At 39.1% G+C, this 26552-nt stretch overlaps 1 protein-coding gene across 1 annotated transcript; it reads right to left on the bottom strand.

Moving 5' to 3' along the window:
- On the bottom strand, window positions 1-26329 carry smyd2b (SET and MYND domain containing 2b). The gene is made up of 12 exons (XM_079830733.1): window positions 26102-26329; window positions 23834-23897; window positions 22216-22326; window positions 22078-22138; window positions 19559-19683; window positions 19089-19156; window positions 13436-13538; window positions 9185-9295; window positions 8871-8991; window positions 4247-4421; window positions 3140-3248; window positions 1-593 (listed from the first exon to the last, which is right to left on the bottom strand). The coding sequence occupies exons 1-12, from the start codon at window positions 26272-26274 to the stop codon at window positions 513-515; spliced, it is 1302 nt and encodes a 433-aa protein (XP_079686859.1). The 5' UTR covers window positions 26275-26329; the 3' UTR covers window positions 1-512.
- Between the last annotated feature and the right edge of the window lie 223 nt (window positions 26330-26552).

Below are 26552 nucleotides of genomic sequence, written 5' to 3' on the forward strand. Positions count from 1 at the left end.
CACTGAACAAAACATTTAATGAATCGGTTTATTACTTAAATATCATATTCACAAACAGAAATAAGCAAATAGTAAAGCAAACATCCACCAATATAAAACAGATTTGATTCATTATAATCAATATTCTAAATCAACTGAAGGTTTTCATTTAAAAAGTGATATCAGCAATAAACTATTTATACAAATAGACTATTTATAAAAATAATTTATACGGTCCTCAGATTTGACTAGTGTTGAGTATAAAAGCCTCAAAATCTCCCCGTTCTTCTGCTTCCTCCCAGAATTCTCCTCAGTTCATTGTCTTCTGTTCTGTTCTGCAGTATCTTTGCTCTGTTTGTCTGTTTATCGGCTGTTACTGTTACTCATTTCCTAGATGCTTACATTTTCCCCACGTTACACATCCTGACAATTACATCTTGCACAGAAATCAGCCTCTTAAACCTTACTGAAGAGAGTCTCTCCATTGGCTCACATACAAAATGAAGCTCAATCTTAAACAGGCACCATTTACATTATTTCCCATGTATTTCCTGTTTGAGCTGTGTTACATATGTGTGGTCCTTTCCATGAACAACCTCCATGATGGCCAAAGCCTGTAACACAAACAATCATCACTCACGACAGCCATTTACAGAGTATTAAACACGGTGTATCTGTAGTCCAAAAACCTGAGAGAGAATACCGGTTAATAAAGCCATTTAAAAAACATTTTAGTGGAGACCGTCTCTGCTTGTTTGCAGTGCAATGGTAAATAAAGGACTGGTTCTTTGAATAAGTGCAGCGTTTTCATTATTCAAAACACACGATGTGTGTAAAGGTTTATGTATTTGAGGATCTGAGAAGAGTGTCAATCTGTAATTCGCCCTCTAATCATAGCCTGTGCGTAACACTTCATCTTTTATAACACAAGATTTAAGCTAAATGTATTAAACCACAGGAAAAAATTAACGCCCACACACCTACAATACACTTTGTAAACCTGTAAGTTGATGAAAACGTAATGCTGAACGTTCTGCAACCCACTGATAAAACACAAAACATTGTAAAAAACATCACAACTTGAGCTTGATTTTGGGAAAAATGTTAATAATATAACGCAGGGCTGCCAACTCTCACGCTTTCAGGCTCTCTCCCGCTCTCACTCTGCCCATGTAAATCTCACGCCAAATTGCCAAACCTGCTTTTGATATGAAACAAAGTGTAATCTTTTCTTTTTTTTTTCTTTTTTTAATATGAAATTCAAACAATAAAAACTGTTTTGGCGCCCTTAATGTGGCATAGCCAGAGCCGTTGAAAAGCAGAGTTAGGACCATAGACTGTAAAAAAATATGCGATATGCTCTCATCTCCCGGCAGCATCAATACATTTGAATGGCTTAAGCGGATAGACAACGACTTCACTATACAGGTAAACAGTACAGCAAAGTGTGTATTGATTATTACGTCACCTTCCTCTTATACAGTGACTTTTCTGTCCCTATGATTTACTTACTCATATATTTTATAAAATGAGTCACATATTTATAAGAAATGGCTTAAATTATAAATGTAGGTATTCTTTATCACTTAAACAGATATAATAGACATTAAAAATACTATTTTTTATTGATATATGCATTCAATTTTATCATGTCCTCAGTGCAAAGTAATCAACTTCCACAAGAACTATAAACCATGAAATGATAAAAATCTCAAAATATTTTTAGATTATGTTATAGAATAGGCTAAACAGCCTCTAATCATAAACATAAATATTTTTTGTACAATTTTCCTAATTAACCGTGTCCCTGAAGTCATCTTCCACCCTGTTAGGATGTATTTCTCGACTTCCAAAAAAGACCACAATTCCATTTAGACCATTTTCAGGAAATGACATCATTTATTTTTCCTGCTGGAATGCAACCGTACAAAATTAAGTAAGCTTCAACTCTCACCTCTACCTTTTTTTTGTTTTTTAAATGTTATCCTGCTTGTCCTACTCTTAAAGTTCCTCCCTGTTAGGCTCTGTTATGAAGAATGTTTGTCCGGTCCAAAAAAATTAAAAACATATCTGACATGGTTATAAAAGTTCTGTTTATCTGTAGAAGGTTAGCTAGCTAAACGTTGATCAGTCCAAGAGCTATGGCTAACTTAGCTTAACATTTTCCACCCTGTTAGGTTTATAAAGAATATGACGCAGATCCGGCGTTCGGACACATGACCCAGAAGAGATTTGTTTACGAGCAGAGGAAGACGCGCGTGTCTAAGCTGTTGAATTCTACATTGATCGTGCTTTAGGTCTCGGCGTAGTTCTCAAAATGGGGCTAAAGTGAGCATTTCATGGATTCCCGAACGCCGGATCTGCGTCATATTCTCGCGCATGCGTCGTGGAGACACACACGGAAGACAAGAACAAGTTGGATAAAGGTGTTATTTTGATTTTTTTTTGCGCACAAAAACTATTGTCGTCGCATCGTAAAATTATTGTAGAGTCACTGTGGTGAGATGGACTTTGTAACGATGTTTTAAGAGCCTTTTATGGGTCTTGTGAGTGTAAATGTACTGAATGCCAATGGAGGCCTATCTGAAGCCTTTCTCAGCATCAGCTTTACACTAAAATATCTTCATTTGTGTCTGAAGATGAACGGAGGTCTGACGGGTGTCCAACGACATGAGGGTGAGGAATTAATGACAGAATTTTCATTTTTGGGTGAACTAACCCTTTAAATAAAATTAGGTATATAAAATCATTGGCATTTGTAAAACATGCAATATTTAACATTTAAATGTAATGCATGTCTTAAAAATGTCATTTTGTCAGAATACATGGCTACTTTTAAATGACTTTATACATGTTTTGTCATGCTAACATTGACCTTTTGGGTTCTCTCAATACCACATACCTACACTAAACCAGGGGTGTTAAAATGTGCTCCTGGAGGGCCAGCTTCATGTAGACTCCAGCTTCAACCCTAATGAAATACCTGAACCAGCCAATCATGGGCTGTGTTTGACTCTTCATGCCCTTGCCTCGCTAACTACCCTCTGGGGCTTGATGGGTTTAAACTGAACTCTCAGAATCTGCTATGATGAAGATGAAATGTTAAGTCATACAGGTTTGGGATGATGTAAGGGCCAGTCAGATTTAGAGGAGCTTGTACCTTTTGAAGGGCACTGATGCCTGTGGACTTCCTGTCCAGAGCGATGTAGAGTCTGCCCATCTTCAGATACATAGATGCAATATTTAGAGAGAATGCTGGGTAAAGGACACTACAGATAAAAAGCAGACAATAGAAATGTTACTATACGCACAAATTGAAACACAATTTAAAGGGTTAGTTCACCCAAAAATGAAAATTCTGTCATTAATTCCTCACCCTCATGTGGTTGGACACCCGTCAGACCTCCGTTCATCTTCAGACACAAATGAAGATATTTTAGTGTAAAGCTGATGCTGAGAAAGGCTTCAGATAGGCCTCCATTGACATTCAGTACATTTACACTCACAAGACCCATAAAAGGCACTAAAAACGTCGTTACAAAGTCCATCTCACCACAGTGACTCTACAATCATTTTACGATGCGACGACAATAGTTTTTGTGCGCAAAAAAAAATCAAAATAACGCCTTTATCCAACTTGTTCTTGTCTTCCGTGTGTGTCTCCACGACGCATGCGCGAGAATATGACGCAGATCCGGCGTTCGGGAATCCATGAAATGCTCACTTTAGCCCCATTTTGAGAACTACGCCGAGACCTAAAGCACGATCAATGTAGAATTCAACAGCTTAGATACGCGCGTCTTCCTCTGCTTGTAAACAAATCTCTTCTGGGTCATGTGTCCGAACGCCGGATCTGCGTCATATTCACGCGCATGCGTCGTGGAGACACACACGGAAGACAAGAACAAGTTGGATAAAGGTGTTATTTCGATTTTTTTTTTGCGCACAAAAACTAGTCGTCGCATCGTAAAATTATTGTAGAGTTACTGTGGTGAGATGGACTTTGTAACAACGTTTTAAGAGCCTTTTATGGGTCTTGTGAGTGTAAATGTACTGAATGCCAATGGAGGCCTATCTGAAGCCTTTCTCAGCATCAGATTTACACTAAAATATCTTCATTTGTGTCTGAAGATGAACGGAGGTCTGACGGGTGTCCAACGACATGAGGGTGAGGAATTAATGACAGAATTTTCATTTTTGGGTGAACTAACCCTTTAAGTATTATAAACATATACACCAGTATATATACGTGCGTGTGTGTTCTTACGAGTAATGCTTGAGGACTTTTTCTCCATAGCAAACGGCTCCGTCGTAATTGTCCATGAAGGCACAGATGCCCATGGCCTGGTACATCATGTGAAGGATGTAGACGTTGGAGTCGTCGAAAACGCTGCTCATCTTATCCATGCTGAGCTCACACATCTCCAGGAGCTCAGCCGGGCCTGAACCACAGTCAAGATTCAATACATGTTTGACTTCGCTGGCTGATCTAGGTGGCTATAAGGGCTCATGACATGAGAAAACTAATTTTCCTTTTGACATCTAAGGCCATGTCCACACTAATACGTTTTCGTATAAACGTATATTTTTCTCTCGGTTTTGGTCCTCAGTCCACACGTTTTAGGGTGCGTTCACACTTGTAGTTCGGTTCATTTGGTCCGGACCAAAAACAAAACGTATAGTCCTGGTCCGCTTAGCGTTCACACTGGCATTTTTAACAGCGAACCTAAAGTTACCGAACCAAAGGCATAGGGATACGGTCACAACCTGATTGGTCGGCTTTTATGACGTATATTTGGCGACGGAGCTGCTTACTGTAGGAATGTAAAGAACAAGGCCAGATTGTCTGGGTGAGGAACAAAGACTGTCTGAAAAAATAAAAGAGATTAATATCTGAATCCACTCACACAATTATCACTCTCATCTGAGACAACGTCCCACTGAGTGAATCAACTGAGCATGGCTCTAATTTACATGTTCCTGAAACTTTCCCCAAACTAAAGACGTCGTTACAAAGTCCATCTCACTACAGTGGTTCTAAAATAACTTTATGAATCGGCGAGAATAGTTTTTGTGCGCAAAAAAACCCTAAATAACGACTTGCATACTAATGACGATTTCAAAACAAGGCATCATGAAGCTTCGAAGCGTTATGAATCAGTGAGTCGAATCATGATTCGGATCGTGTGTCAAACCGCCAAACTGCTGAAATTTGGCGATTCAAACCACTGAATCGACTCACTGATTCATAACGCTTCGATGCTTCATGATGCCTTGTTTTGAAATCGTCATTAGTATGCAAGTCGTTATTTAGGGGTTTTTTGCGCACAAAAACTATTGTCGCCGATTCATAAAGTTATTGTAGAGCCACTGTAGTGAGATGGACTTTGTAACGACGTCTTTAGTGTCTTTTAAGGGTCTTGAGAGTGTAAAGTGCCATTGAGCCAATGGAGGCCTTTCAGAGCATCAGATTTACACTAAAATATCTTCATTTGTGTCTGAAGATGAACGGAGGTCTGACGGGTGTCCAACGACATGAGGGTGAGTAATTAATGACAAAATTTTCATTTTTGGGTGAACTAACCCTTTAATAATAGTTTTAGAGCTTAGAGGTATTTTACTTATGATGGTGGGTGTGGCTGTTGAAGCCATTTGGTTTCCTTTCAATCAAGCCAAATGGGAATTCAACTCAATTTAAATTCCCTTTGTTTTCATATATTTCCATTTGAAACAGATTTTGGTCTGGTCTTAGTTATTTAAAGCGATGCAGCAATGAGTTCGGGGCTCAATACTATTAACAAGGCTGGCCCGTAACACAGAAAACGCTCTGTGTTACGTAATATTCAAAAAGTCAGGAAATCTTTCACTCTTTAAGCTATTTCGGAATATTTGATGCTATGTATGAATTATCTTTGAATTTATTATGATATTGGCATTATACATTTACCTGACTGTTAATAAAATAGTCACATTTTGATCCTTTCTGAATTACTAATTGCAACAAAGGGTTAAAACGAAATGATTAAATGTATGATTAACTATTAGATATAAATGACTAAACAACCAGTTGGTATTCTCTTCTAAATTAGACAACTATGATAAATGGAGTCAGATAGAGAATATTATAATTAAATCCATTTTGCCCAGCTGAAACACGAACGCGCAAACGTTCGAGTCCCTATCGCTACCCGTGCTTGGAGCGAATTCAGCGGCCTTACATTACCGAACATTCAAAACAATGCTGTGTGCTGGATTAAACGCCATCATTTTATGCGTGTACATATGGTTTTATTTTTACCAGCTGAGAACTCACGAAGAGCTCATAAAATGTTCAGCAGGATTTCCTCCGTTGTGCAGAAACGCAGATCTGCATATATTGATGAGGCACTTTACCTCCTCGTTGCTCCGCGTTTGCCCTCCACTCATTTTGGATACACCGATCTTTCTGCGTCGTCAATTAGCTGACTTGTAGCGTCGCATCTTGTGACATCACGTCCTGTTTTTGGTTCGTTTTAGGGCTGTGCGATATTGAAGAAAAATGCGATATCCTTGTTAAATAATGCGATACGATATTGCTTCAAGTGTGTAAAATCTATTAAAAAAATTATTTAAAAACTGAGAATGATACCATTTATGTGTTTCACATTCTTTCTGGGAAAAGAAAGCATCGCTACAACTTCTGAAAGTGACCAGCAGTGTTTTAGCAAAAATTAATGTCACAAATCTGACAATATAATTTTAACATCACTGTAAACAAACAAAAAATGTAATGTAAATACCAAAAACTCTTTGCTTGACTTGCTAATTTATAGTTACATCAACCTAAAACTTAAACATCAAGAACATCCAGGTACACAAAGACACCTGAACTAGGGGTGGACGATTTTTTTGTTATTTTAATTTAGCTTTGTTATTAAAAATAAGAATTAAAAACAGCAGTCATTGTTTGACAGACAGCGGCAGGTTTACTGTATTAGCAGGCTGTCACTTTAAGACCTAATGCTTAATAACAGAACTGAAGGGATCACATGCTCTCAGAGAGGCGGCTTGTGCACACATTTCGGTGTGTGTGTCAGACAGCGCGAGACGGCAAGGAGTTGTTTTTTGCAAGTTATTGCGTTTAATAACTATTTTTAACGTTAAGCAAGTCACATAAGTAACAGTCGTGAAATATTATATTATTGTATTATATTATTAAGCGACGAGAATAGTTTTTGTGTGCAAAAAAAACTAAATAACGACTTAGCGATGACCGATTTCAAAACACTGCTTCATGAAGCTTCGAAGCGTTATGAATCAGGGAGTCGATTCAGCGGTTTGGAGCGTTATGAATCAGGGAGTCAATTCAGCGGTTTGGAGCGTTATGAATCAGGGAGTCGATTCGGCGGTTTGGAGCGTTATGAATCAGGGAGTCGATTCAGCGGTTTGGAGCGTTATGAATCATTGAGTCGATTCAGCGGTTTGGAGCGTTATGAATCAGGGAGTCGATTCAGCGGTTTGGAGCGTTTTGAATCAGGGAGTCGATTCAGCGGTTTTTGAGCGTCATGAATCAGGGAGTCGATTCGGCGGTTTGGAGCGTTATGAATCAGTGAGTCGATTCAGCGGGTTGGAGCGTTATGAATCAGGGAGTCGATTCAGCGGTTTGGAGCGTTATGAATCAGGGAGTCGATTCAGAGGTTTTTGAGCGTTATGAATCAGGGAGTCGATTCAGAGGTTTTTGAGCGTTATGAATCAGGGAGTCGATTCAGCGGTTTTTGAGCGTTATGAATCAGGGAGTCGATTCGGCGGTTTGGAGCGTTATGAATCAGGGAGTCGATTCAGCGGTTTGGAGCGTTATGAATCATTGAGTCGATTCAGCGGTTTGGAGCGTTATGAATCAGGGAGTCGATTCAGCGGTTTGGAGCGCTATGAATCAGGGAGTCGATTCAGTGGTTTGGAGCGTTATGAATCAGGGAGTCGATTCAGTGGTTTGGATCGCCAAAGTCATGTGATTTCAGCAGTTTGGCGGTTTGACACGATCCGAATCATGATTCGACTCACTGATTCATAACGCTTCGAAGCTTCATGAGGCCGTGTTTTGAAATCGGTTATCACTATATAAGTCGTTATTTAGGATTTTTTGCCCACAAAAACTGTTCTCGTCGCTTCATAAAGTTATTGTAGAACCACTGTAGTGAGATGGACTTTGTAACGACATCTTTAGTGCCTTTTAAGGGTCTTGAGAGTGTAAAGTGCATTGAGCCAATGGAGGCCTTTCAGAGCATCAGATTTACACTAAAATATCTTCATTTGTCTTACGGGTGTCCAACAACATTAGGGGACGTCATTAATGACAGAATTTATATAATGTTACATTTACATTAGAATTTACATTTACATTACACCTTTAATGATGTCACGTAGGTGGTGGAGTAATAACTGAACATTCAAAAACTTTCAATGAATCCATTGGAGATTCATAAATGAACTATAGTGTCCTGCACACACTAGTGAAACATTATATCTGGTGTCTGAATCATCTTTTGCTTGAATGTATATCGTTATCATGAAAGAAAATTACTCATATCGTGATATAATATTTTGGACATATCGCCCAAGTGAACCTTAAGGAACATGTCATGACCCCTTTAATATCTTGGTCCCACGATATAGCTTTGGTCAATGAAAGTATGTGGGATCATGTTTCATGTTCTGTTAGTTTGATCACTTGAACAATCGACATCCTTTAAGACAGAAGTTTAAATAAGCACTAGTAGACTTATTTCAAATATACACTGAACAATAACATTTTGAGTAACTGATATTATTATGAATCAAACAATCAAGTAACACTGCAGTTATGTAAACACTTTTGCACGGTATTAAGAGGCAAAAGGGTCAAGAAAGGATATTTTTGTCATGTTTGGCCCTGCGGAAGTCCTCCATCACAATCCGAGCGTAACGCACCATATCCCTGGTCTCCTTTTGACTGACCTCATCACTCAGCTTCCGCACCTTCATCTTCATCACATCCTACAGACCAGCAAGAGCAAGATATGATCTACATATTAATAATACTTAATAATATATTGTGAAGCAGAGACGAACGGTTTCAAAAACTATAGGTTTTGCATGTGTTCATTTTGTATCTGGCTGCATTGCCATCGGGTTCAAAACATATTTCCCTAAATGTGACACTAAAGTGTATTCCATCCATTCCACACACCTTGGATTTGGTTGTGCACTCTTTGCAGTCACAGCTGAAGTAGTAGATGTCTCTGAGTTTCTCGATCCTGTCCTCTGTCGGGTACAGCAGGTCTATGTAGCTGGTGTAGATCTACAGATACAGAGGAGAAACTCAACAATAGGGATCCCTGCGGAGTGTGAGACGTCAGGATCATGTCAGATTCAATTGAACTGCTATCAACTTTGGGCATCCCTGTTGAAAAATCCTTCCATGTTTGTCCAGGCTAGTTTATGCTGGTTAAGCCCAATTTATACTTCAGCGTCGAGTGTATGCCCTAGGTACGCCGTAGGCTGTGTGTACCCTGATCTGCACCTCTCCAATAGATAGGTATAGGCATAGATATCCATAATAAAGGCTAGATGTCTTACGGCGGAGTCTCTAACGTCATCACCGGCGGCCATCTTGTCACAGGCAAGCTTTCTGGCGGCCATCTTGTACCTGATGTAAGGCGAGTGATCTGAGCACAAATACTCTTATCTCGCTGAAATCTTGACGGATTTACAAATGGTTTGGTTTCTTACAAACGTTATTAACGTGCCTATAATTATGGATGCTTGAATAAATTATGAATAATTTTTCATAAGTATGCCGTGTCATAACTACATCTCTGACGTTTATAACAAACCAAACAGTTTGAAAATCGGTAGAAAATTGAGCAACTTATGGTTATTTAAAAAGTAGATGCACCATTAAAACACAATGTTACGAGTGAGCGAGCTGACTGTGACAAGATGGCCGCCAGGTGCGGACGTCGACCTCCATTGGCCAGCAGAGCGGACGAGACATCTAGCCTTTATTATGGATATCTATGGTGACTACCACTCTGTAGAGCAGTTTGTCCCTTTAGGGCTACTGTAGAAACATGGCGGCGCAAAATGGCGGCTTATACTATGGGGCCATTGAATGCTTGAATCTGATTGAAACGCACAGCGAACGTAGTTCCAGGCAGCTCTTTTGACCGCATTACAGTTCCATATCACTTCGCATAGTTAACTGTAATAACAGAAATTACAGGACTAAAAAAAACATCATGACAGAGTACATTTTTATATTTACGGTGAATATAAAACGTTCAACAACTGCAGTATTAGACAGTCCAGATGAAGAACAACATAAACGGAAGCGGACATCAAAGGCAGCCGGCAACAACAAAAGACATAAAATGATTAGCGAAGAACAGCTAGACATACTCGAGGGAGAAAAACAAAATTACGTCTCTGGATGAGGTAGAGAGAGAGGGGGCAGACACTTTAAATACCCAGCTGCAAGCTTTCTATGTATTCAGTGTCAAGTTTTATTTCTCTTAGAGCTGGACTGAACCGCTATATACCCAAATACAACATCATTGGTCAATCGGAATTTAAGTCATCCAACGACGTATTCAGGGCCGTCCTCAAAAAGTTTTGAAAGGCTGGGAAAGACTTCAGTACTCATCATCCTCCTATCTCCATACAGCGCATTCACACTAGCTCTCTCTCTCTCTCTCTCTCTCTCTCTCTCTCTCTCTCTTTCTAATAACTTCATTAATAACTGCATTAGTCTGCTATCAGTGGCTCAAGCCTCCACAACTAGCTTTAAAATGACGTTTCGGAACCAGTAAAAGAGCCGTTGGATGAGACGCGGAAGAAATAGTCCTACTCACAATAGCGATTTAAGTACAAAAACCGGACGATTCCCTTTAAATATATCATTGGATCGAGGTTTTGAGGTGTGGTAACCGTAGTATAAGCGGAATAATTGACTCCGGGCCGTTGAATTATTAGAAAAATAATGCACACCTGAGGTGGTGATGCGGTCACGACGCGAAGCGGAGCCCGTCGTCAACTATTCCTTACTTCACTGTAAGAGACCCTCGGTGTGTGTAGATAGAAACGGCTCATTCTAAGGTCATAAAAACATAACGGTTCATTATGTCTTTATACACCACTGAGAACATAGTCATGTGTATTATATAGCATTTCTGTCAATAGATCCTCATAAATATTACACACTGCACCTTTAATGTCTTAATTGTAAAAATCTAGTAATCTGTACTATTCCTTGTTCACTCAGAAAACCCAAGTTAAGATGAATTGATTGGTTTGAGTGACAGTTTTTGAGGTGGGCGATTCTCTCATTTCCTCCACTTCTGCAGTTTTCTTTCTCTGTTTGCATTCACTCATTTCCCAAAGTCATCTTGAATGTTGAATTGTAAATACAACTGAAAAGTTTGAGAGAACATCCCATAAGCTGATTTCATAAATTGATGTTGATTTTGCTAAAATGTTTTAGTTTGGTTTCGCCATTATGGAGATCAGTGTTCTCTTTGGTTGGAACTTCATTTATATAATTGTAATCCTCTTTCTATTGATGCAGCGATGCAATGAGAAATCACAGATATTTGGTTTTGAAAGGAAGTAATAAATAAGTTGCTTTTAAATGTTCACTTACTAAAATTGCACGTTTTCAAAAATTAACATTACTGCTTTAAAATGTGTGTTTTTGCTATGGGTGTGTGCAGTTTACGCTGTAGAACAAAACATCAAAGTATCGTCATGTTATTTTTACCACATGCTTTATTTTACACATAAATTTAAAATCTGAATTGATTTAAATACATCTAGATTTTCAATTTAAATTGTCAATTTGAAATAGAGGTCAAAATGAGCCCTAAAATTATATTTTTTTGGTGTCCAGAAAGCTTATATAAATTTATTTTTATAATATTTTGTCTATTTTTTAATGTAAATTTTTTGGAGATTTAAAAATATATATATTTTATTAACCTTTACATTTATAGATTTTATCAATAAATAATATAATTTAGGCACATTCCTCACATTCTTTCAACTTAAAAATTCAAAATAACTCTCCAATACATACAATAACCAGCTCAAAATATCTCACATTGGGTCAATTTGGGTGTTTCTGCCAACCTCTTGTGGACAAAAAATAATAAAACATGATATTTCACGACTTTAGATGGCCTTATAGCTCTTTATGGAGAAAATGAGCAGTTCCGCTGGGTCCTAAAGTTTTCATTTTGAGCATTTTTAAGTTTTTCTGTGTCCTGGAGCATTTCTCGCATTCCATTCATTCCTGAAGGGGTCAAATTGACCCGTGAGGGAAGGATTTGTTACTTTTTTTAAAAATTTCAACCACATAAACTCCTCGGATCCAGTCATTTTGTGTGTGTGTGTTTGTGTGTGTGTGTACCCTAGGGTCTTGGGCCACTCCGATGAACACCTACTTTAAAACAAAAAATGAGTTTCACGTCAAAATGAACGAGTGAAAGATGAGGAATCTGTGTTTTTATCAGGTTTTGTGTGTCATCTGAGGTCAAAGTTTGATTTTGACAGAGGAGAATATGTTTTTGAGTAAAACTATTTGAGTTTGACTCGTGGGTCACTTCAACACTTTAATATTTAGTAACATTGACTGCACTGACACTATTGGATGAGAACAAAACTTGAACCGAATTGAGCTGGATGATGACACGGTTTTCTGCAGAGCTGTTTTACAGCTGATTCGGCTGATTCTTCTTCTTCTTTGCAACGTCAACACTTTTTGAAAGGTCACTCAAATGAATAACGACACTATTGTCTTTTGTAGAGCTGTTTTAAAGATGAGTTGAACTTATTTCATAATTGATGAACTTCATGGGCGGGCATGTGGAGTTTGCCCAGAACAGAACCACACCGCCAACACTAACTGTATGCATTATCATTTTCATAAAATATACATTTGACCAAAGTGGTCCTGACTGAAATAAAGGTGATTTCACTTGACATTTAGTTTGAGTTTTGTACAATTCAGTGTGTAGTTATGAGATTGTGTTTATAGTTTTACAATCGTGAAAAAACTAACTTTACTCCACTAAACAGTCACCCAGCTTAAAATATAATGTATTGAGGCTCAAAGACAAGTCGCTTTTATCCGAAGCGACTTACAACTGAGGCAAATAATCACAAAAAGTGCTCGAAATACTGAGTTTTGGACATTGCTTTGGATTTACATCATTTTGCGCAGATGTAAGTCGTAATATTATTTTATATAGGATGTGTTTGTTTACGCAAGTTAATTAAGAGTGCAGTTCTCAACAGTATTAACTAGGATTGACTAATTTAAACATTGAGATGTTTTTTCATCATATTTTTAATAAACAGTATGTTTTATTATTTACTGTGATGTGTATTTGTAATGGCTGGTAATTTTGTGCCTAAATGAACACTAATAAGATGACACACTGACCTCTTGGCCTGCACTGATCTCCTGCACGGCCCGTACTTCAGCATTGACGCCTCTGTATGTGATTATGACGTTGGGACAGCAGCTGTGGTTCATGAGGGCAATGCTAAGAGAACAACACAAACACAATACAGAGGCATGAGAGACGAAGAGAGGATAAAAACAGTGTAACAGAGAACCTCTTAGAGAAGATAGTAATGGATGGAGATAGAAATGGTTGTAAAAGAGTCAGACGTGTTTCTCTAAGAAGACTCTAAAAATGCTGGGTTGAGACTGTTGGGTAAGGAAGCAGGGTTGATTTGACCCAATTTAGGTTTTTAATCACTCATAAACGCAACCGTTCCACTTCATTTGATAGCGTGCACAAACTCAGGCATTCGACACATACACACTAGAAAGTTAGTATCTGAGAGATCCTGAGCTAATGTAACACTGATCCCCATCATGGTGACTTCAGAACAATTACAGCGCTAAACAATATCATTTCTTACAGTGGCGGTTAAAGACAACTTTATCATGTGAACTCACAGTTAAACAAGAGCAGTGACTGTGATGTCAGCATCATTCTGCTGTTGATTAACAGTAGCTCATAAGAAAATTACCCAGCATGCATTCATTTCACTGTGAATTTCTGACTACAGTTATTTATTGTGAAATAATACTCTTTAATCCTGTAAATTCCTGGCAATATTTTTGCAGTGTATATTCAGAGTAACAACAGCATACATTTAATTTTTGCAATCAAAAAACACAGAAAATGAATAACAGTCTCTAAGCGTGTTCACACTTGGCATGTTTGGCTGGATTAAAATGAATCCTGGTGTGATTGCTCTGTTAATGCGGTTCATTTGAAAAAGTCACCATCTGAACCCAGGAACGCACCAAACAAGAGGACAGAGACCGAAGAAAAGATGGGTCTCGCTCCACTTCCAAACGAACTCTGGTGCGGATCGACTGAAATATGAACGCAACACGGACCAAAAACATGTAAACAAACCAAAAACAGGACATGACGTCACAAAATGTGACTCTAAAAAGGACAGAGTGCTTGTTTTTACTCGTCATAGTCGCGATGTTGCCCATCACAGTTCGGTACAGGCGTCAGAACCGCATCTCCTTGCAGCAGATCTGCATTTGTGTGTGTGACGGAGGGATTCCTGCCGCTGTTTTGACTCCTTTACACACTTTATAATCTCTTCACGAGTTCTCAGCTGGTCAGAATACCATCATATGTAGCTACGCACATAGAACGAGCGCCTTTAGCCCAGACAACAGCATTGTTTTGGATGTTCAGTAAGTTCCGTCACAAAATATACGCCATAAAAGCCGACCAATCAGGTTGTGAACGTATCCCTGTGCCTTTAGGTCACGTTTAGGTTCGGGGTTAAAATGCCAATGTGAATGCTAAGAAGACCAGAACTAAATGTTTTTATTTTTATTTTTTGGTCCAGACCAAACAAACCAAGCAAACCAAACTACAAGTGTGAACACACACTAAAGGAATAAGAATTAATTATTGAATGCATGCTGCATTATTATCATCAGTACGTGGCTATTATTTACTTTTGCTTGTTTATGGATGGATATATATGGATGGATGGATGGATGGATATATATGGATGGATGGATGGATATATATGAATGGATGGCTATATATGGATGGATGGATGGATATATATGAATGGATGGCTATATATGGATGGATGGATGGATATATATGAATGGATGGCTATATATGGATGGATGGATGGATATATATGAATGGATGGCTATATATGGATGGATGGATGGCTATATATGGATGGATGGATGGATGGATATATATGAATGGATGGATATATATGGATGGATGGATATATATGGATGAATGGATGGCTATATATGGGTGGATGGATGGCTATATATGGGTGGATGGATGGCTATATATGGATGGATGGATGGATATATATGAATGGATGGCTATATATGGATGGATGGATGGATGGATATATATGAATGGATGGATATATATGGATGGATGGATGGATATATATGGATGGATGGCTATATATGGATGGATGGATGGATGGCTATATATGGGTGGATGGATGGATATATATGGATGGATGGATGGATGGCTATATATGGATGGATGGATGGCTATATATGGATGGATGGATGGCTATATATGGATGGATGGATATATATGGATGGATGGATATACAGTATATGGATGGATGGATGGATATATATGGATGGATGGAGGGATATATATGGATGGATAGATATATATGGATGGATGGATGGATATATATGGATGGATGGATATACAGTATATGGATGGATGGATGGATATATATGGATGGATGAATATATATGGATGGATGGATGGATATATATGGATGGATGGATGGATATACAGTATATGGATGGATATAAATGGATGGATATAAATGGATGGATGGATATATATGGATGGATGAATGGATATATATGGATGGATGGATATATATGGATGGATGGATGGCTATATATGGATGGATGGATATATATGGATGGATGGATGGATATATATGGATGGATGGATGGATATATATAAATGGATGGATGGATATATATGGATGGATGGATGGATATATATGGATGGATGGATGGATATATATAAATGGATGGATGGATATATATGGATGGATGGATGGATATATATGGATGGATGGATATATATGGATGGATGGATGGCTATATATGGATGGATGGATATATATGGATGGATGGATGGATGGATATATATGGATGGATGGATGGATGGATATATATAAATGGATGGATGGATATATATGGATGGATGGATGGATATATATGGATGGATGGATATATATAAATGGATGGATGGATATATATGGATGGATGGATATATATGGATGGATGGATGGATATATATGGATGGATGGATGGATATATATAAATGGATGGATGGATATATATGGATGGATGGATGGATGGATGGATGGATATATATGGATGGATGGATATATATGGATGGATGGATGGCTATATATGGATGGATGGATATATATGGATGGATGGATGGATGGATATATATGGATGGATGGATGGATGGATATATATAAATGGATGGATGGATATATATGGATGGATGGATGGATATATATGCATGGATGGATATATATAAATGGATGGATGGATATATATGGATGGATGGATGGATATATATGGATGGATGGATATATATGGATGGATGGATGGATATATATAAATGGATGGATGGATATATATGGATGGATGGATGGATATATATGGATGGATATATATGGATGGATGGATGGATGGATATATATGGATGGATGGATGGATATATATAAATGGATGGATGGATATATATGGATGGATGGATATATATGGATGGATGGATGGATGGATATATATGGATGGATGGATATATATGGATGGATGGATATATATGGATGGATGTATGGATGGATATATATAAATGGATGGATGGATATATATGGATGGATGTATGGATGGATATATATAAATGGATGGATGGATATATATGGATGGATGTATGGATGGATATATATAAATGGATGGATGGATATATATGGATGGATGTATGGATGGATATATATAAATGGATGGATGGATATATATGGATGGATGGATGGATATATATGGATGGATGGATATATATGGATGGATGGATGGATGGATATATATGGATGGATGGATGGATGGATATATATGGATGGATGTATGGATGGATATATATAAATGGATGGATGGATATATATGGATGGATGGATGGATGGATATATATGGATGGATGTATGGATGGATATATATAAATGGATGGATGGATATATATGGGTGGATGGATGGATATATATGGATGGATGTATGGATGGATATATATAAATGGATGGATGGATATATATGGGTGGATGGATGGATATATATGGATGGATGTATGGATGGATGGATATATATGGATGGATGGATATATATGGGTGGATGGATGGATATATATGGATATATGTAAGTACTAGGACACTGTTTTATTATCACAAACAGCTCACTGTGTCCTAGAGCGGCTGAACATGGACTTCCTAACGTTCCCAATCACACCAGCATTCCTGAGTATTCACCCAACAGTCTCGTGATCTAAAACACTTACACGAGCATAAAGCCTTGTGAGAGGAGCACATCCCAGAGAGAGAGAGAGAGTGTGTGTGTGTGTTAGGGCTGCTCGATTATGGAAAAAATCATAATCACGATTATTTTAGTCAATATTGAAATCACGATTATGTAACACAATTATTTCACATGACTTTGGGAATGTGTTGTATTTATTAAAAATACACCTTTCAACAATTCAATTGAAATTGTAACATTTGTTGTACTTTTTGAACTATTAAAATAAATAATATAACATATATTTGAATCAAAGTATAAAAGTATTCACGTAAAAATGATAACCACAAATAAATAAGATCAACAATATGGTTCGGCTATGCTTTTCATGTACGTCAAACATTAGTTTTCAGGTACAGAAATGTATCAAATGTAAAATAACATTGCATATTTGAGTGCATAAATTAAAGATTAATCCTATTAAACTTACAAAAGCTATTCAATCAAGAGCGGTGAGTGATGCCCTTGTCTTTTGTTGTTTGACATTAAACAGACAGCAGTAAAGGCTACTGCCCCTTTAAGACCTCGCGTCTTCTTTATCGACTGTATAAAGTTCACTTAAGGCATATACAGACTATGTCTGCTAAGATACTCATCAAGATGGACATGTTGACATACGTTTTGTGTGAGTTTGTCCGTTTAAGAGCAAGACTTGAAAGAGAACTCAATATTTGCGCGCTGAGAGACGTGTGCGCGCTCTCGGATGAACGCACAGAGACACATTTTCTCACAGCGCGCGCGGCTTCTCATTCTAAACCTAAACCCTAAAGCACTAAACCCGGGTGATGACGGTGAAAACGACTGGTCATATTCGAAAATATGGCAGCACTCGCAATCTCGCATGCATTGAACAAAGTTTACAAAGAGAGAATTATTTGAAAAATATGAAGGAAAAAAAGGACGTTTACACGGCACCCCTGCTCTCGTCAGTTTTTGTTTCTTTATTAGATTGTCATAGGTCACTCTGTGTTTAATTTTCAAGTGGTTAAACTAATTCGTGATGTTCGCTTGCGTTACAGCCACTACCATGTAGCAAATCTTAGCATGTTTCTGCTCGTCGTCTGATTCCTCGAAGCCAAACTGTTCCCAGACAACGGAGTTGGTTTTGCCTTTTTTGCTCACCAAACGCTGCTGTAACTGCCCTCCTTCTGCCATCTTTACTCGCGCCGAGTTTTTAAATTCCAGCGGATGATATGCACACGAGTCACTAGACTGAGCTAAGACGACCTGAGAGAGATTTGTGGGTTCGGGAGGGGCGGATGTGCGCGTGCGCGTTTCATTCAGAACGCAAGGCAAAATAATCGTTTTTTCTCGATTGTACTATTTTGGTGATCGTTGGGAGGCAAAATCGAAATCGAAATCGAAATTCGATTAATTGCACAGCCCTAGTGTGTGTGTGTGTGTGTGTGTGTGTGTGTGTGTGTGTGTGTGTGTGTGTGTGTGTGTGTGTGTGTGTGCTTACTCTGGGAAAATAGCCAAACCCAAGTTGGAGAGCTCCTCGTCCTCCACAGTAAAGCCGTTACAGTGAACCTGAGTGAGATAGATACAACATATCATAGCAATCCTTCACTTCAGTCACTTCAGAACATTTCCCGAATCATCCTTAACATTTGCAAACCAGTAAGTGCATTTCTCAAAACAATAGATCACCTACAAAAGCCTGTGACTTGCACAAAATCCTTAGATTGACACATTACTCTATGCTTGACTGATTCATATTCAACCATTTTGCATTTAAGGACTTAAATGCAATGAATTAAACGCAAAACGGTTGAACTGGTTGTCATAAACTGTCATGCATATTTTACGACTTTTTGTAAACATGTCCTGAATTGATGGGCATTTTTTGAAAATACAGTAAAAATGAAGACATTTCTGGAAACTACAGCCATGGACAGGCTATATAAAGGTGTTCTCTTACTGAATGTTTACCTGTGAGAAAAGTGTGAGCAGGGCCTGGTGATCTGGGAAGTCCAGGTGTTTGGAGTAGAAGTGATGAAGGCCAGCTATGTGTGCTTCACTCAGCTCTCTTTTCTCATTATCCAGATCCTCCATGTCTGTGAGAAGAGATGAAGATATCACAACATTATCCAGCAGCTCTGCATGCTTTAAGCCAACATAAAAAAAAGCTGTAGCTGTGAAATGCATAGTTATATATTTGAAAAAATGGCAAATTGAAAAAAATCATATATGGCAGGGTTTTTCCTGGGTCAAAAATGGTCTTGGGTGGTGGCTGACAGACATGGTCATCCATACACACACGCACACAGTAAAAAAGTACCCTACCCACGTGATCTGCAAGCGCAATAACTGACAATACATTTTAAATAAATTCAAAGAAAGTTTGTAACTTTTGCTTATCTTATTTTGATCCCACATGAAAAAATACTATAGTATATTATAGTAAAATTACTCTAGTAAATACTATAGTGTTTTTGAACCGTGCTATAGTAAATATACTACAGTAAATAAACAAAGTGTAGTAAATACTACAATTTACTGTAGTATCTTTACTAAAGTATGGTTCAAAAACACTATAGTAATTTTACTATAATAAACTATAATATACTATAGTATTTTTTCATGTGGGATACCTTGATGTTTGTTTTTGTTCCTCATTTTTACACTATTTACTGATAATTGTTTTGGTATATAATCATATCAATACTAAAAAGTAGTAGGCTATTTAGAAAATGAACAAATAGCCTAATTTTCTGCCATATTCAATTTCATAAAATTATCAGCTAGCTAACAACAACTTTGTTCTGGGTTCACCTCACTCCAGTCTAAACTAAGCGATTTATAGGCTATTTATTTTACTACACATTATGAACATAAATAAGCTGAAAGACTGTGGATAATTCAAACTAACTCTTACACCCACTCTTGCTAAAGTGGGTAAGCACACTTGTGTTCTCATTTCAGGTGTTCTGAGTAAATGATTAAACTGATTCGTTAGTTCAGTTTTGGACAGATCAGTTGTTCTAACCAGTCGTTAAAATGATTCGGTTCAAAGGAGTCATCAGGTGGTGAATCGGACATTAGCAGACGCGTTGTGTGTGAATCCCGTCTGTTAGAACATCGCGAAAGATTTGTCAACACACAGAAAACACTTCATAACTGGACACGATTTGTTTCCCGTTTATTGAAAGTATGGTTTATGTCAGCTGGTCAGAGAAGAGTCAACGTTTTTTGAGCGCATTTCACACCCAGCGGTAATTAAAGGAAAACATCGTCTGATAGCGCCACGTGCAACATGGATTCGGTCTTCCCACCTTTTGATTTTGATTAACGTAATATGTGAAATATTAGAAAGCTAAGAATGCTTATTTTGAAGACAGAGAGAGTGCGAGCGGGGGAGGAGCTCGGATCGTTCTCTCTGTCACTCAGTTACAAGCGCAACATCTATTCTACATCATTCATAAATCACAATAACTCATCAAATAAAGCTTTGGCGGGACAAAAAAATTTTTTGGCGGCCGCCAAAAAAATTTCAATGTAGGAAAAACCCTGTATGGGATGGATGGATGGATCCATCAGGCAATATTATATAGTGTGTATAAACTGCTTAAAGGTGCAGTATGGGACTTTTATTATGCCACAGACGCCGGCGGGACTTTTACTATGCCACAGTCACCGGCAGACTTTTATTACGCCACAGTCGCCGGCGGGACTTTTACTATGCCACAGTCGCCGGCGGGACTTTTATTATGCCACAGTCACCGGCGGGACTTTTATTATGCCACAGTCGCCGGCGGGACTTTTATTACGCCACAGTCGCCGGCGGGACTTTTACTATGCCACAGTCGCCGGCGGGACTTTTATTATGCCACAGTCGCCGGCGGGACTTTTATTATGCCACAGTCGCCGGCGGGACTTTTATTACGCCACAGTCGCCGGCGGGACTTTTACTATGCCACAGTCGCCGGCGGGACTTTTATTATGCCACAGTCGCCGGCGGGACACAGCAGTGGGTGTTTACACTTAAGTCTCACAGCGGCCAATCACAGCAGTGGGCGTTTACACTGAAGTCTCACAGCGGCCAATCACAGCAGTGGGTGTTTACACTGAAGTCTCACAGCGGCCAATCACAGCAGTGGGCATTTACACTGAAGTCTCACAGCAGACACGCCCCTTCAAACAGAGCGTTCAAATCAGAGGCTAAAATAGGGTTGGAAAAATGCCTTTTATTTCTAAATTAAGACCATTTTTGATGTATAAATAATACTAACATTATAAGTGCACCACAAAATAATAAAACAATGCAGTTCATGACCCCTTTAACGCAAAATGAAATGCAAATCTGAGCACTTAAATAGACTATAAAAGATAATCAAAAGCCACAAGGCTTTATTGTTAAAGATGGAACATACAATAAAATGATAAGACGTATCGGCCATCTTAAAATGTGCACAGCATTCAGTAAGTGATTAAGTCATTCTGGTACTCACGGGATTCCATATCCTTCAACAGCAGGAGTTTTTCTGAAGGGCTTCTCTCTCTCTGGTCTCTCTGCATCAGCAAAACACACGTCAGAAACTCATCTGAACTCATCTGAACATTGACTCTGTCTCTGTTAAAGCTCTCACCAGCCTGGCGAGGATTCTGGCCACCAGCCGCACCGTCTCTGAGGGACACCAGTTCTGCCCAAACGCACACATGGCATCACACTCCAGCTTGTGCATGGGCCAGTTCTTTTTCTGTCAAATATACACAAAACAACACTCTCTCACACACACATACACGAAACACTGCATGAATGTCTATTTATAGAGTATAAATAATATGAATGAACTAATTAAGGCGATTTGTGTGGACAGTTTCGGTACAAACTGGACTGTTCCAGTATAAATAAGACTCAGAGGGAGTGGAGATGCTATATTTAAATCTAGCTTTGTCTCCTAAAACAGTGTGTTCGGTTAAAAACGGATCTCTTTTTATGCAGTTTGGTCTTTTACACTGAAAGTGCACACGTGAAAAAGGTGTAATGAAGTTTTGGGGTGTGTTTACATGACAATGTACATTTTAGTTTGCGGTTTTCGTGTACAGAGGACAGCGTTGTCTAAACGATCCCCGTTCACACAGATCTGCGGAAACCATTGAGCTGCTGTATTATTCATGCCAGGCCAGTAGATGGCGATGTCACGATGTAAAGGAACACTAGGCGCTTATAGACTGAACATGTGATACACACACGCATCACATCACATACGCATTTTTGTACTTAAAGGGTTAGTTCACCCAAAAATGAAAATTCTGTCATTAATTCCTCACCCTCATGTGGTTGGACACCCGTCAGACCTCCGTTCATCTTCAGACACAAATGAAGATATTTTAGTGTAAATCTGATGCTCTGAAAGGCTTCAGATAGGCCTCCATTGGCATTCAGTACATTTACACTCACAAGACCCATAAAAGGCTCTTAAAACATCGTTACAAAGTCCATCTCACCACAGTGACTCTACAATAATCTTACGATGCGACGGCAATAGTTTTTGTGCGCAAAAAAAAATCTAAATAACACCTTTATCCAACTTGTTCTCGTCTTCCGTGTGTGCCTCCACGACGCATGCGCGAGAATATGACGCAGATCCGGCGTTCGGACACATGACCCAGAAGAGATTTGTTTACGAGCAGAGGAAGACGCGCGTGTCTAAGCTGTTGAATTCTACATTGATCGTGCTTTAGGTCTCGGTGTAGTTCTCAAAATGGGGCTAAAGTGGCATTTCATGGATTCCCGAACGGCGGATCTGCTCATATTCTCGCGCATGCGTCGTGGAGACACACACGGAAGACAAGAACAAGTGGGATAAAGGTGTTATTTTGATTTTTTTTTGCGCACAAAAACTATTGTCGTCGCATCGTAAGATTATTGTAGAGTCACTGTGGTGAGATGGACTTTGTAACGACGTTTTAAGAGCCTTTTATGGGTCTTGTGAGTGTAAGTGTACTGAATGCCAATGGAGGCCTATCTGAAGCCTTTCAGAGCATCAGCTTTACACTAAAATATCTTCATTTGTGTCTGAAGATGAACGGAGGACTGACGGGTGTCCAACCACATGAGGGTGAGGAATTAATGACAGAATTTTCATTTTTGGATGAACTAACCCTTTAACACGGAGGCGATAACTGGATCGTTTTTTTGCCTAATTTGTTTCTTTGTTCGGTATATTATAATGTGTGTGTGTGTGTGTGTGTGTGTATTACCTGACATTTGACATTGCAGTAGAATGCTTTTTTGCACTTTCCACAGTTTGCAAGACCTTTTTTCCTGTACAAGATACATAAAAACACACAACCACCAATGATCACTACAACACTAAAAATGAGTGTGTGTGAGTGTGACTGAGTGTTTATGTGTATAAGTGAGTGTGTGAGCGAGTGTGTGTGTGTGCGTGTGCGTGTGTGTGGGTGTGTGGTAGAGAGAGTGAGTTAGTGTGTGTGTGTGTGTGTGGGTGTGAGTGAGTGTGTGTGAGTTTATGTGTATGAGTGTGTGTGTGTGTGTGTGTGTGTGTGTGAGTGTGTGTGTGTGTGTGTGTGTGTGAGTGTGTGTGTGTGTGTGTGTGTGTGTGTGTGTGAGAGAGAGAGAGAGAGTGCATGTGTTTGTGAGAGTGTGTGTGTGAATGAATGAGTGTGAGTGAGTGAGTGAGTGTGTGAGTGTGTGTGTGTGTGTGTGTGTGTGTGTGTGTGTGTGTGTGTGTGTGTGTGTGTGTGTGTGTGTGTGTGTGTGTGTGTGTGTGTGTGTGTGTGTGTGTGTGAGTGCATGTGTGCAAGTGAGTGTGTGTAAGAGTGGGTGTGTGTGAGTGCGTGTGTTTTGTGTGTGAGTGAGTGAGTGTGTGTGTGTGTGTGTGTGTGTGTGTGTGTGTGAGAGTGTGAATGAGTGAGTGCGAGTGTGTGTGTGTGTGTGTGTGTGTGTGTGTGTGTGTGTGTGTGTGTGAGTGTTTATGTGAGTGTTTATGTGTATGAGTGTGTGTGTATGAATGAGTGAATGAGTGAGTGAGTGTGTGTGTGTGGGGGCATGTTTTTGTGAAATATCAGGACACAAATGTGTATAATGACATGGGTATTACAAAAAGAGGGTGAAATATGAGGACGTTCCCCATGTCCTCACTTTTCAAAATGCTTATAAATCATACAGAACAAGGTTTTTTTTCGCAGAAAGTGAACTGCACAGTCTCCTGTGAGGGCTAGGTTTAGGGGCAGTGTGTGTGTGTGTGTGTGTGTGTGTGTGTGTGTGTGTGTGTGTGTGTGTGTGTGTGTGTGTGTGTGTGTGTGTGTGTGTGTGTGTGTGTGTGTGTGAGGGCTAGGTTTAGGGACAGGGGCAGTGTAAGGGGATAGAAAATACGGTTTGAACGGTATAAAAACCATTACGCCTATGGAATGGCCTCACATTTCACAAAAACAAACGTGTGTGTGTGTGTGTGTGTGTGTGTGTGTGTGAATGAGTGCTAGTAAGAACTAGTAATAAACACAGGCATTACTACATGGAAGTATAACTTGTCTTGTTCTTTCACACTCATTATCTCACTCTGTCCTTCTGTAACTGTGATTCTTTTAACATTAACATCCACATACTGCAATTGCACTGCACTTTACGTCCCTATTGTTACTGCGTAACAACCTGTAATAAACCTTGCACATTATACTTCTTTATATATACATATTATATATTTTATGTTAACCACTTATTTTTAAGTCTACAGTTTATCTCACTTATCATATCCACATATTTTTTATATTTTTATTTTTATCTTATTTCCTATTTTTATCTTTTACTTGATTTATTTATAATTCTACTTATGTTAATACTTTTTATTCTAATTTTATTCTATTTCTATTTAATTTCTTGTAACTGTTATTTGCACTGTCCATGGAGCGGACCTGTTTACATTTCACTGCCAGTTGTATATTGTGTATATAACTGTGTATGTGACAAATAAAACTCTTGAATCTTGAATTCATTCAGAGCAGAGGCAGTGTGTGTGTGTGTGTGTGTGTGTGTGTGTGTGTGTGTGTGTGTGTGTGTGTGTGTGTGTGTGTGTGTGTGTGTGTGTGTGTGTGTGTGTGTGTGTGTGTGTGTGTGTGTGTGTGTGTGTGTGTGTGTGTGTGTGTGTGTGTGTGTGTGTGTGTGTGTGTGTGTGTGTGTGTGTGTGTGTGTGTGTGTGTGTGTGAGAGAGAGAGAGAGAGAGCAGCTGTCAGGGTGAGTCTGCTACTTCTGACAGGCACTGATCCTGCCCAGAGCAAATGTCTGAGATCTGGTCAGCTGCTCTTAGATCTCGAGCTGTATTTTTAGACCTGTCCTTTTGCAGCTCAAAGAGAGATCAATCTATAGGGCTCATTTTATGGTGACTAGAACTCTCTTTTATATCTCAAATCCAAATAAAAATGGGCAGATAAGATTGAATTCATCCATCTCACTCTCTCGTATCATAAAAGTAACAGCAGGAAAACATGAATAAGAGTCAGTGTTCAGACCTGGTGAAGCAGTGTTCGCAGAGGAGTCCTCTCTCGCTGACGGACAGCACGGAGGAATAAGCGGGACAGGAGAACAGCAGGTCACCGACTCCATAAGCTCTGCTCACCCGCAGCCCTCGGCCCTTCCCCGGGCTGGAGAACTGCTCGACGCCCGCGATCCCCTCCGCCTCCATCACGACACGCGGGTCAGTCTGACTCTCCACCGGCTGCCCAAGTTTTGAGATTTCTGAGAGATGTTCGACTTCTGGGCGGAGCAACGAATGTGTGTGAGTTTTCCCTGATGCACGTGTATTTTAGTCCAGGCTCCTGGGATCATCACAGATCGACACAAATCAAACTCCACACACACTTGCTTATTCTCGGGAAGGTAATTATGACCATTGAGGACAAATGTGGGCAATATATATATATATAAATAGTTTCCTTAATCTGAGCTGGACAAGACTTGCTA

This window comes from Gobio gobio, assembly GCF_949357685.1.
Source record: "Gobio gobio genome assembly, chromosome: 12".
Taxonomy (NCBI): domain Eukaryota; kingdom Metazoa; phylum Chordata; class Actinopteri; order Cypriniformes; family Gobionidae; genus Gobio; species Gobio gobio.

Coding starts and splice junctions, on each gene's coding strand:
- smyd2b (XM_079830733.1), bottom strand. CDS start 26,274: ATGGAGGCGGAGGGGATCGCGGGCGTCGAGCAGTTCTCCAGCCCGGGG. Junction 22,139..22,215: donor CCAGAATCCTCGCCAGGCTG/GTGAGAGCTTTA, acceptor TTGCTGATGCAG/AGAGACCAGAGAGAGAGAAG. Junction 19,157..19,558: donor TGCTCACACTTTTCTCACAG/GTAAACATTCAG, acceptor TATCTCACTCAG/GTTCACTGTAACGGCTTTAC.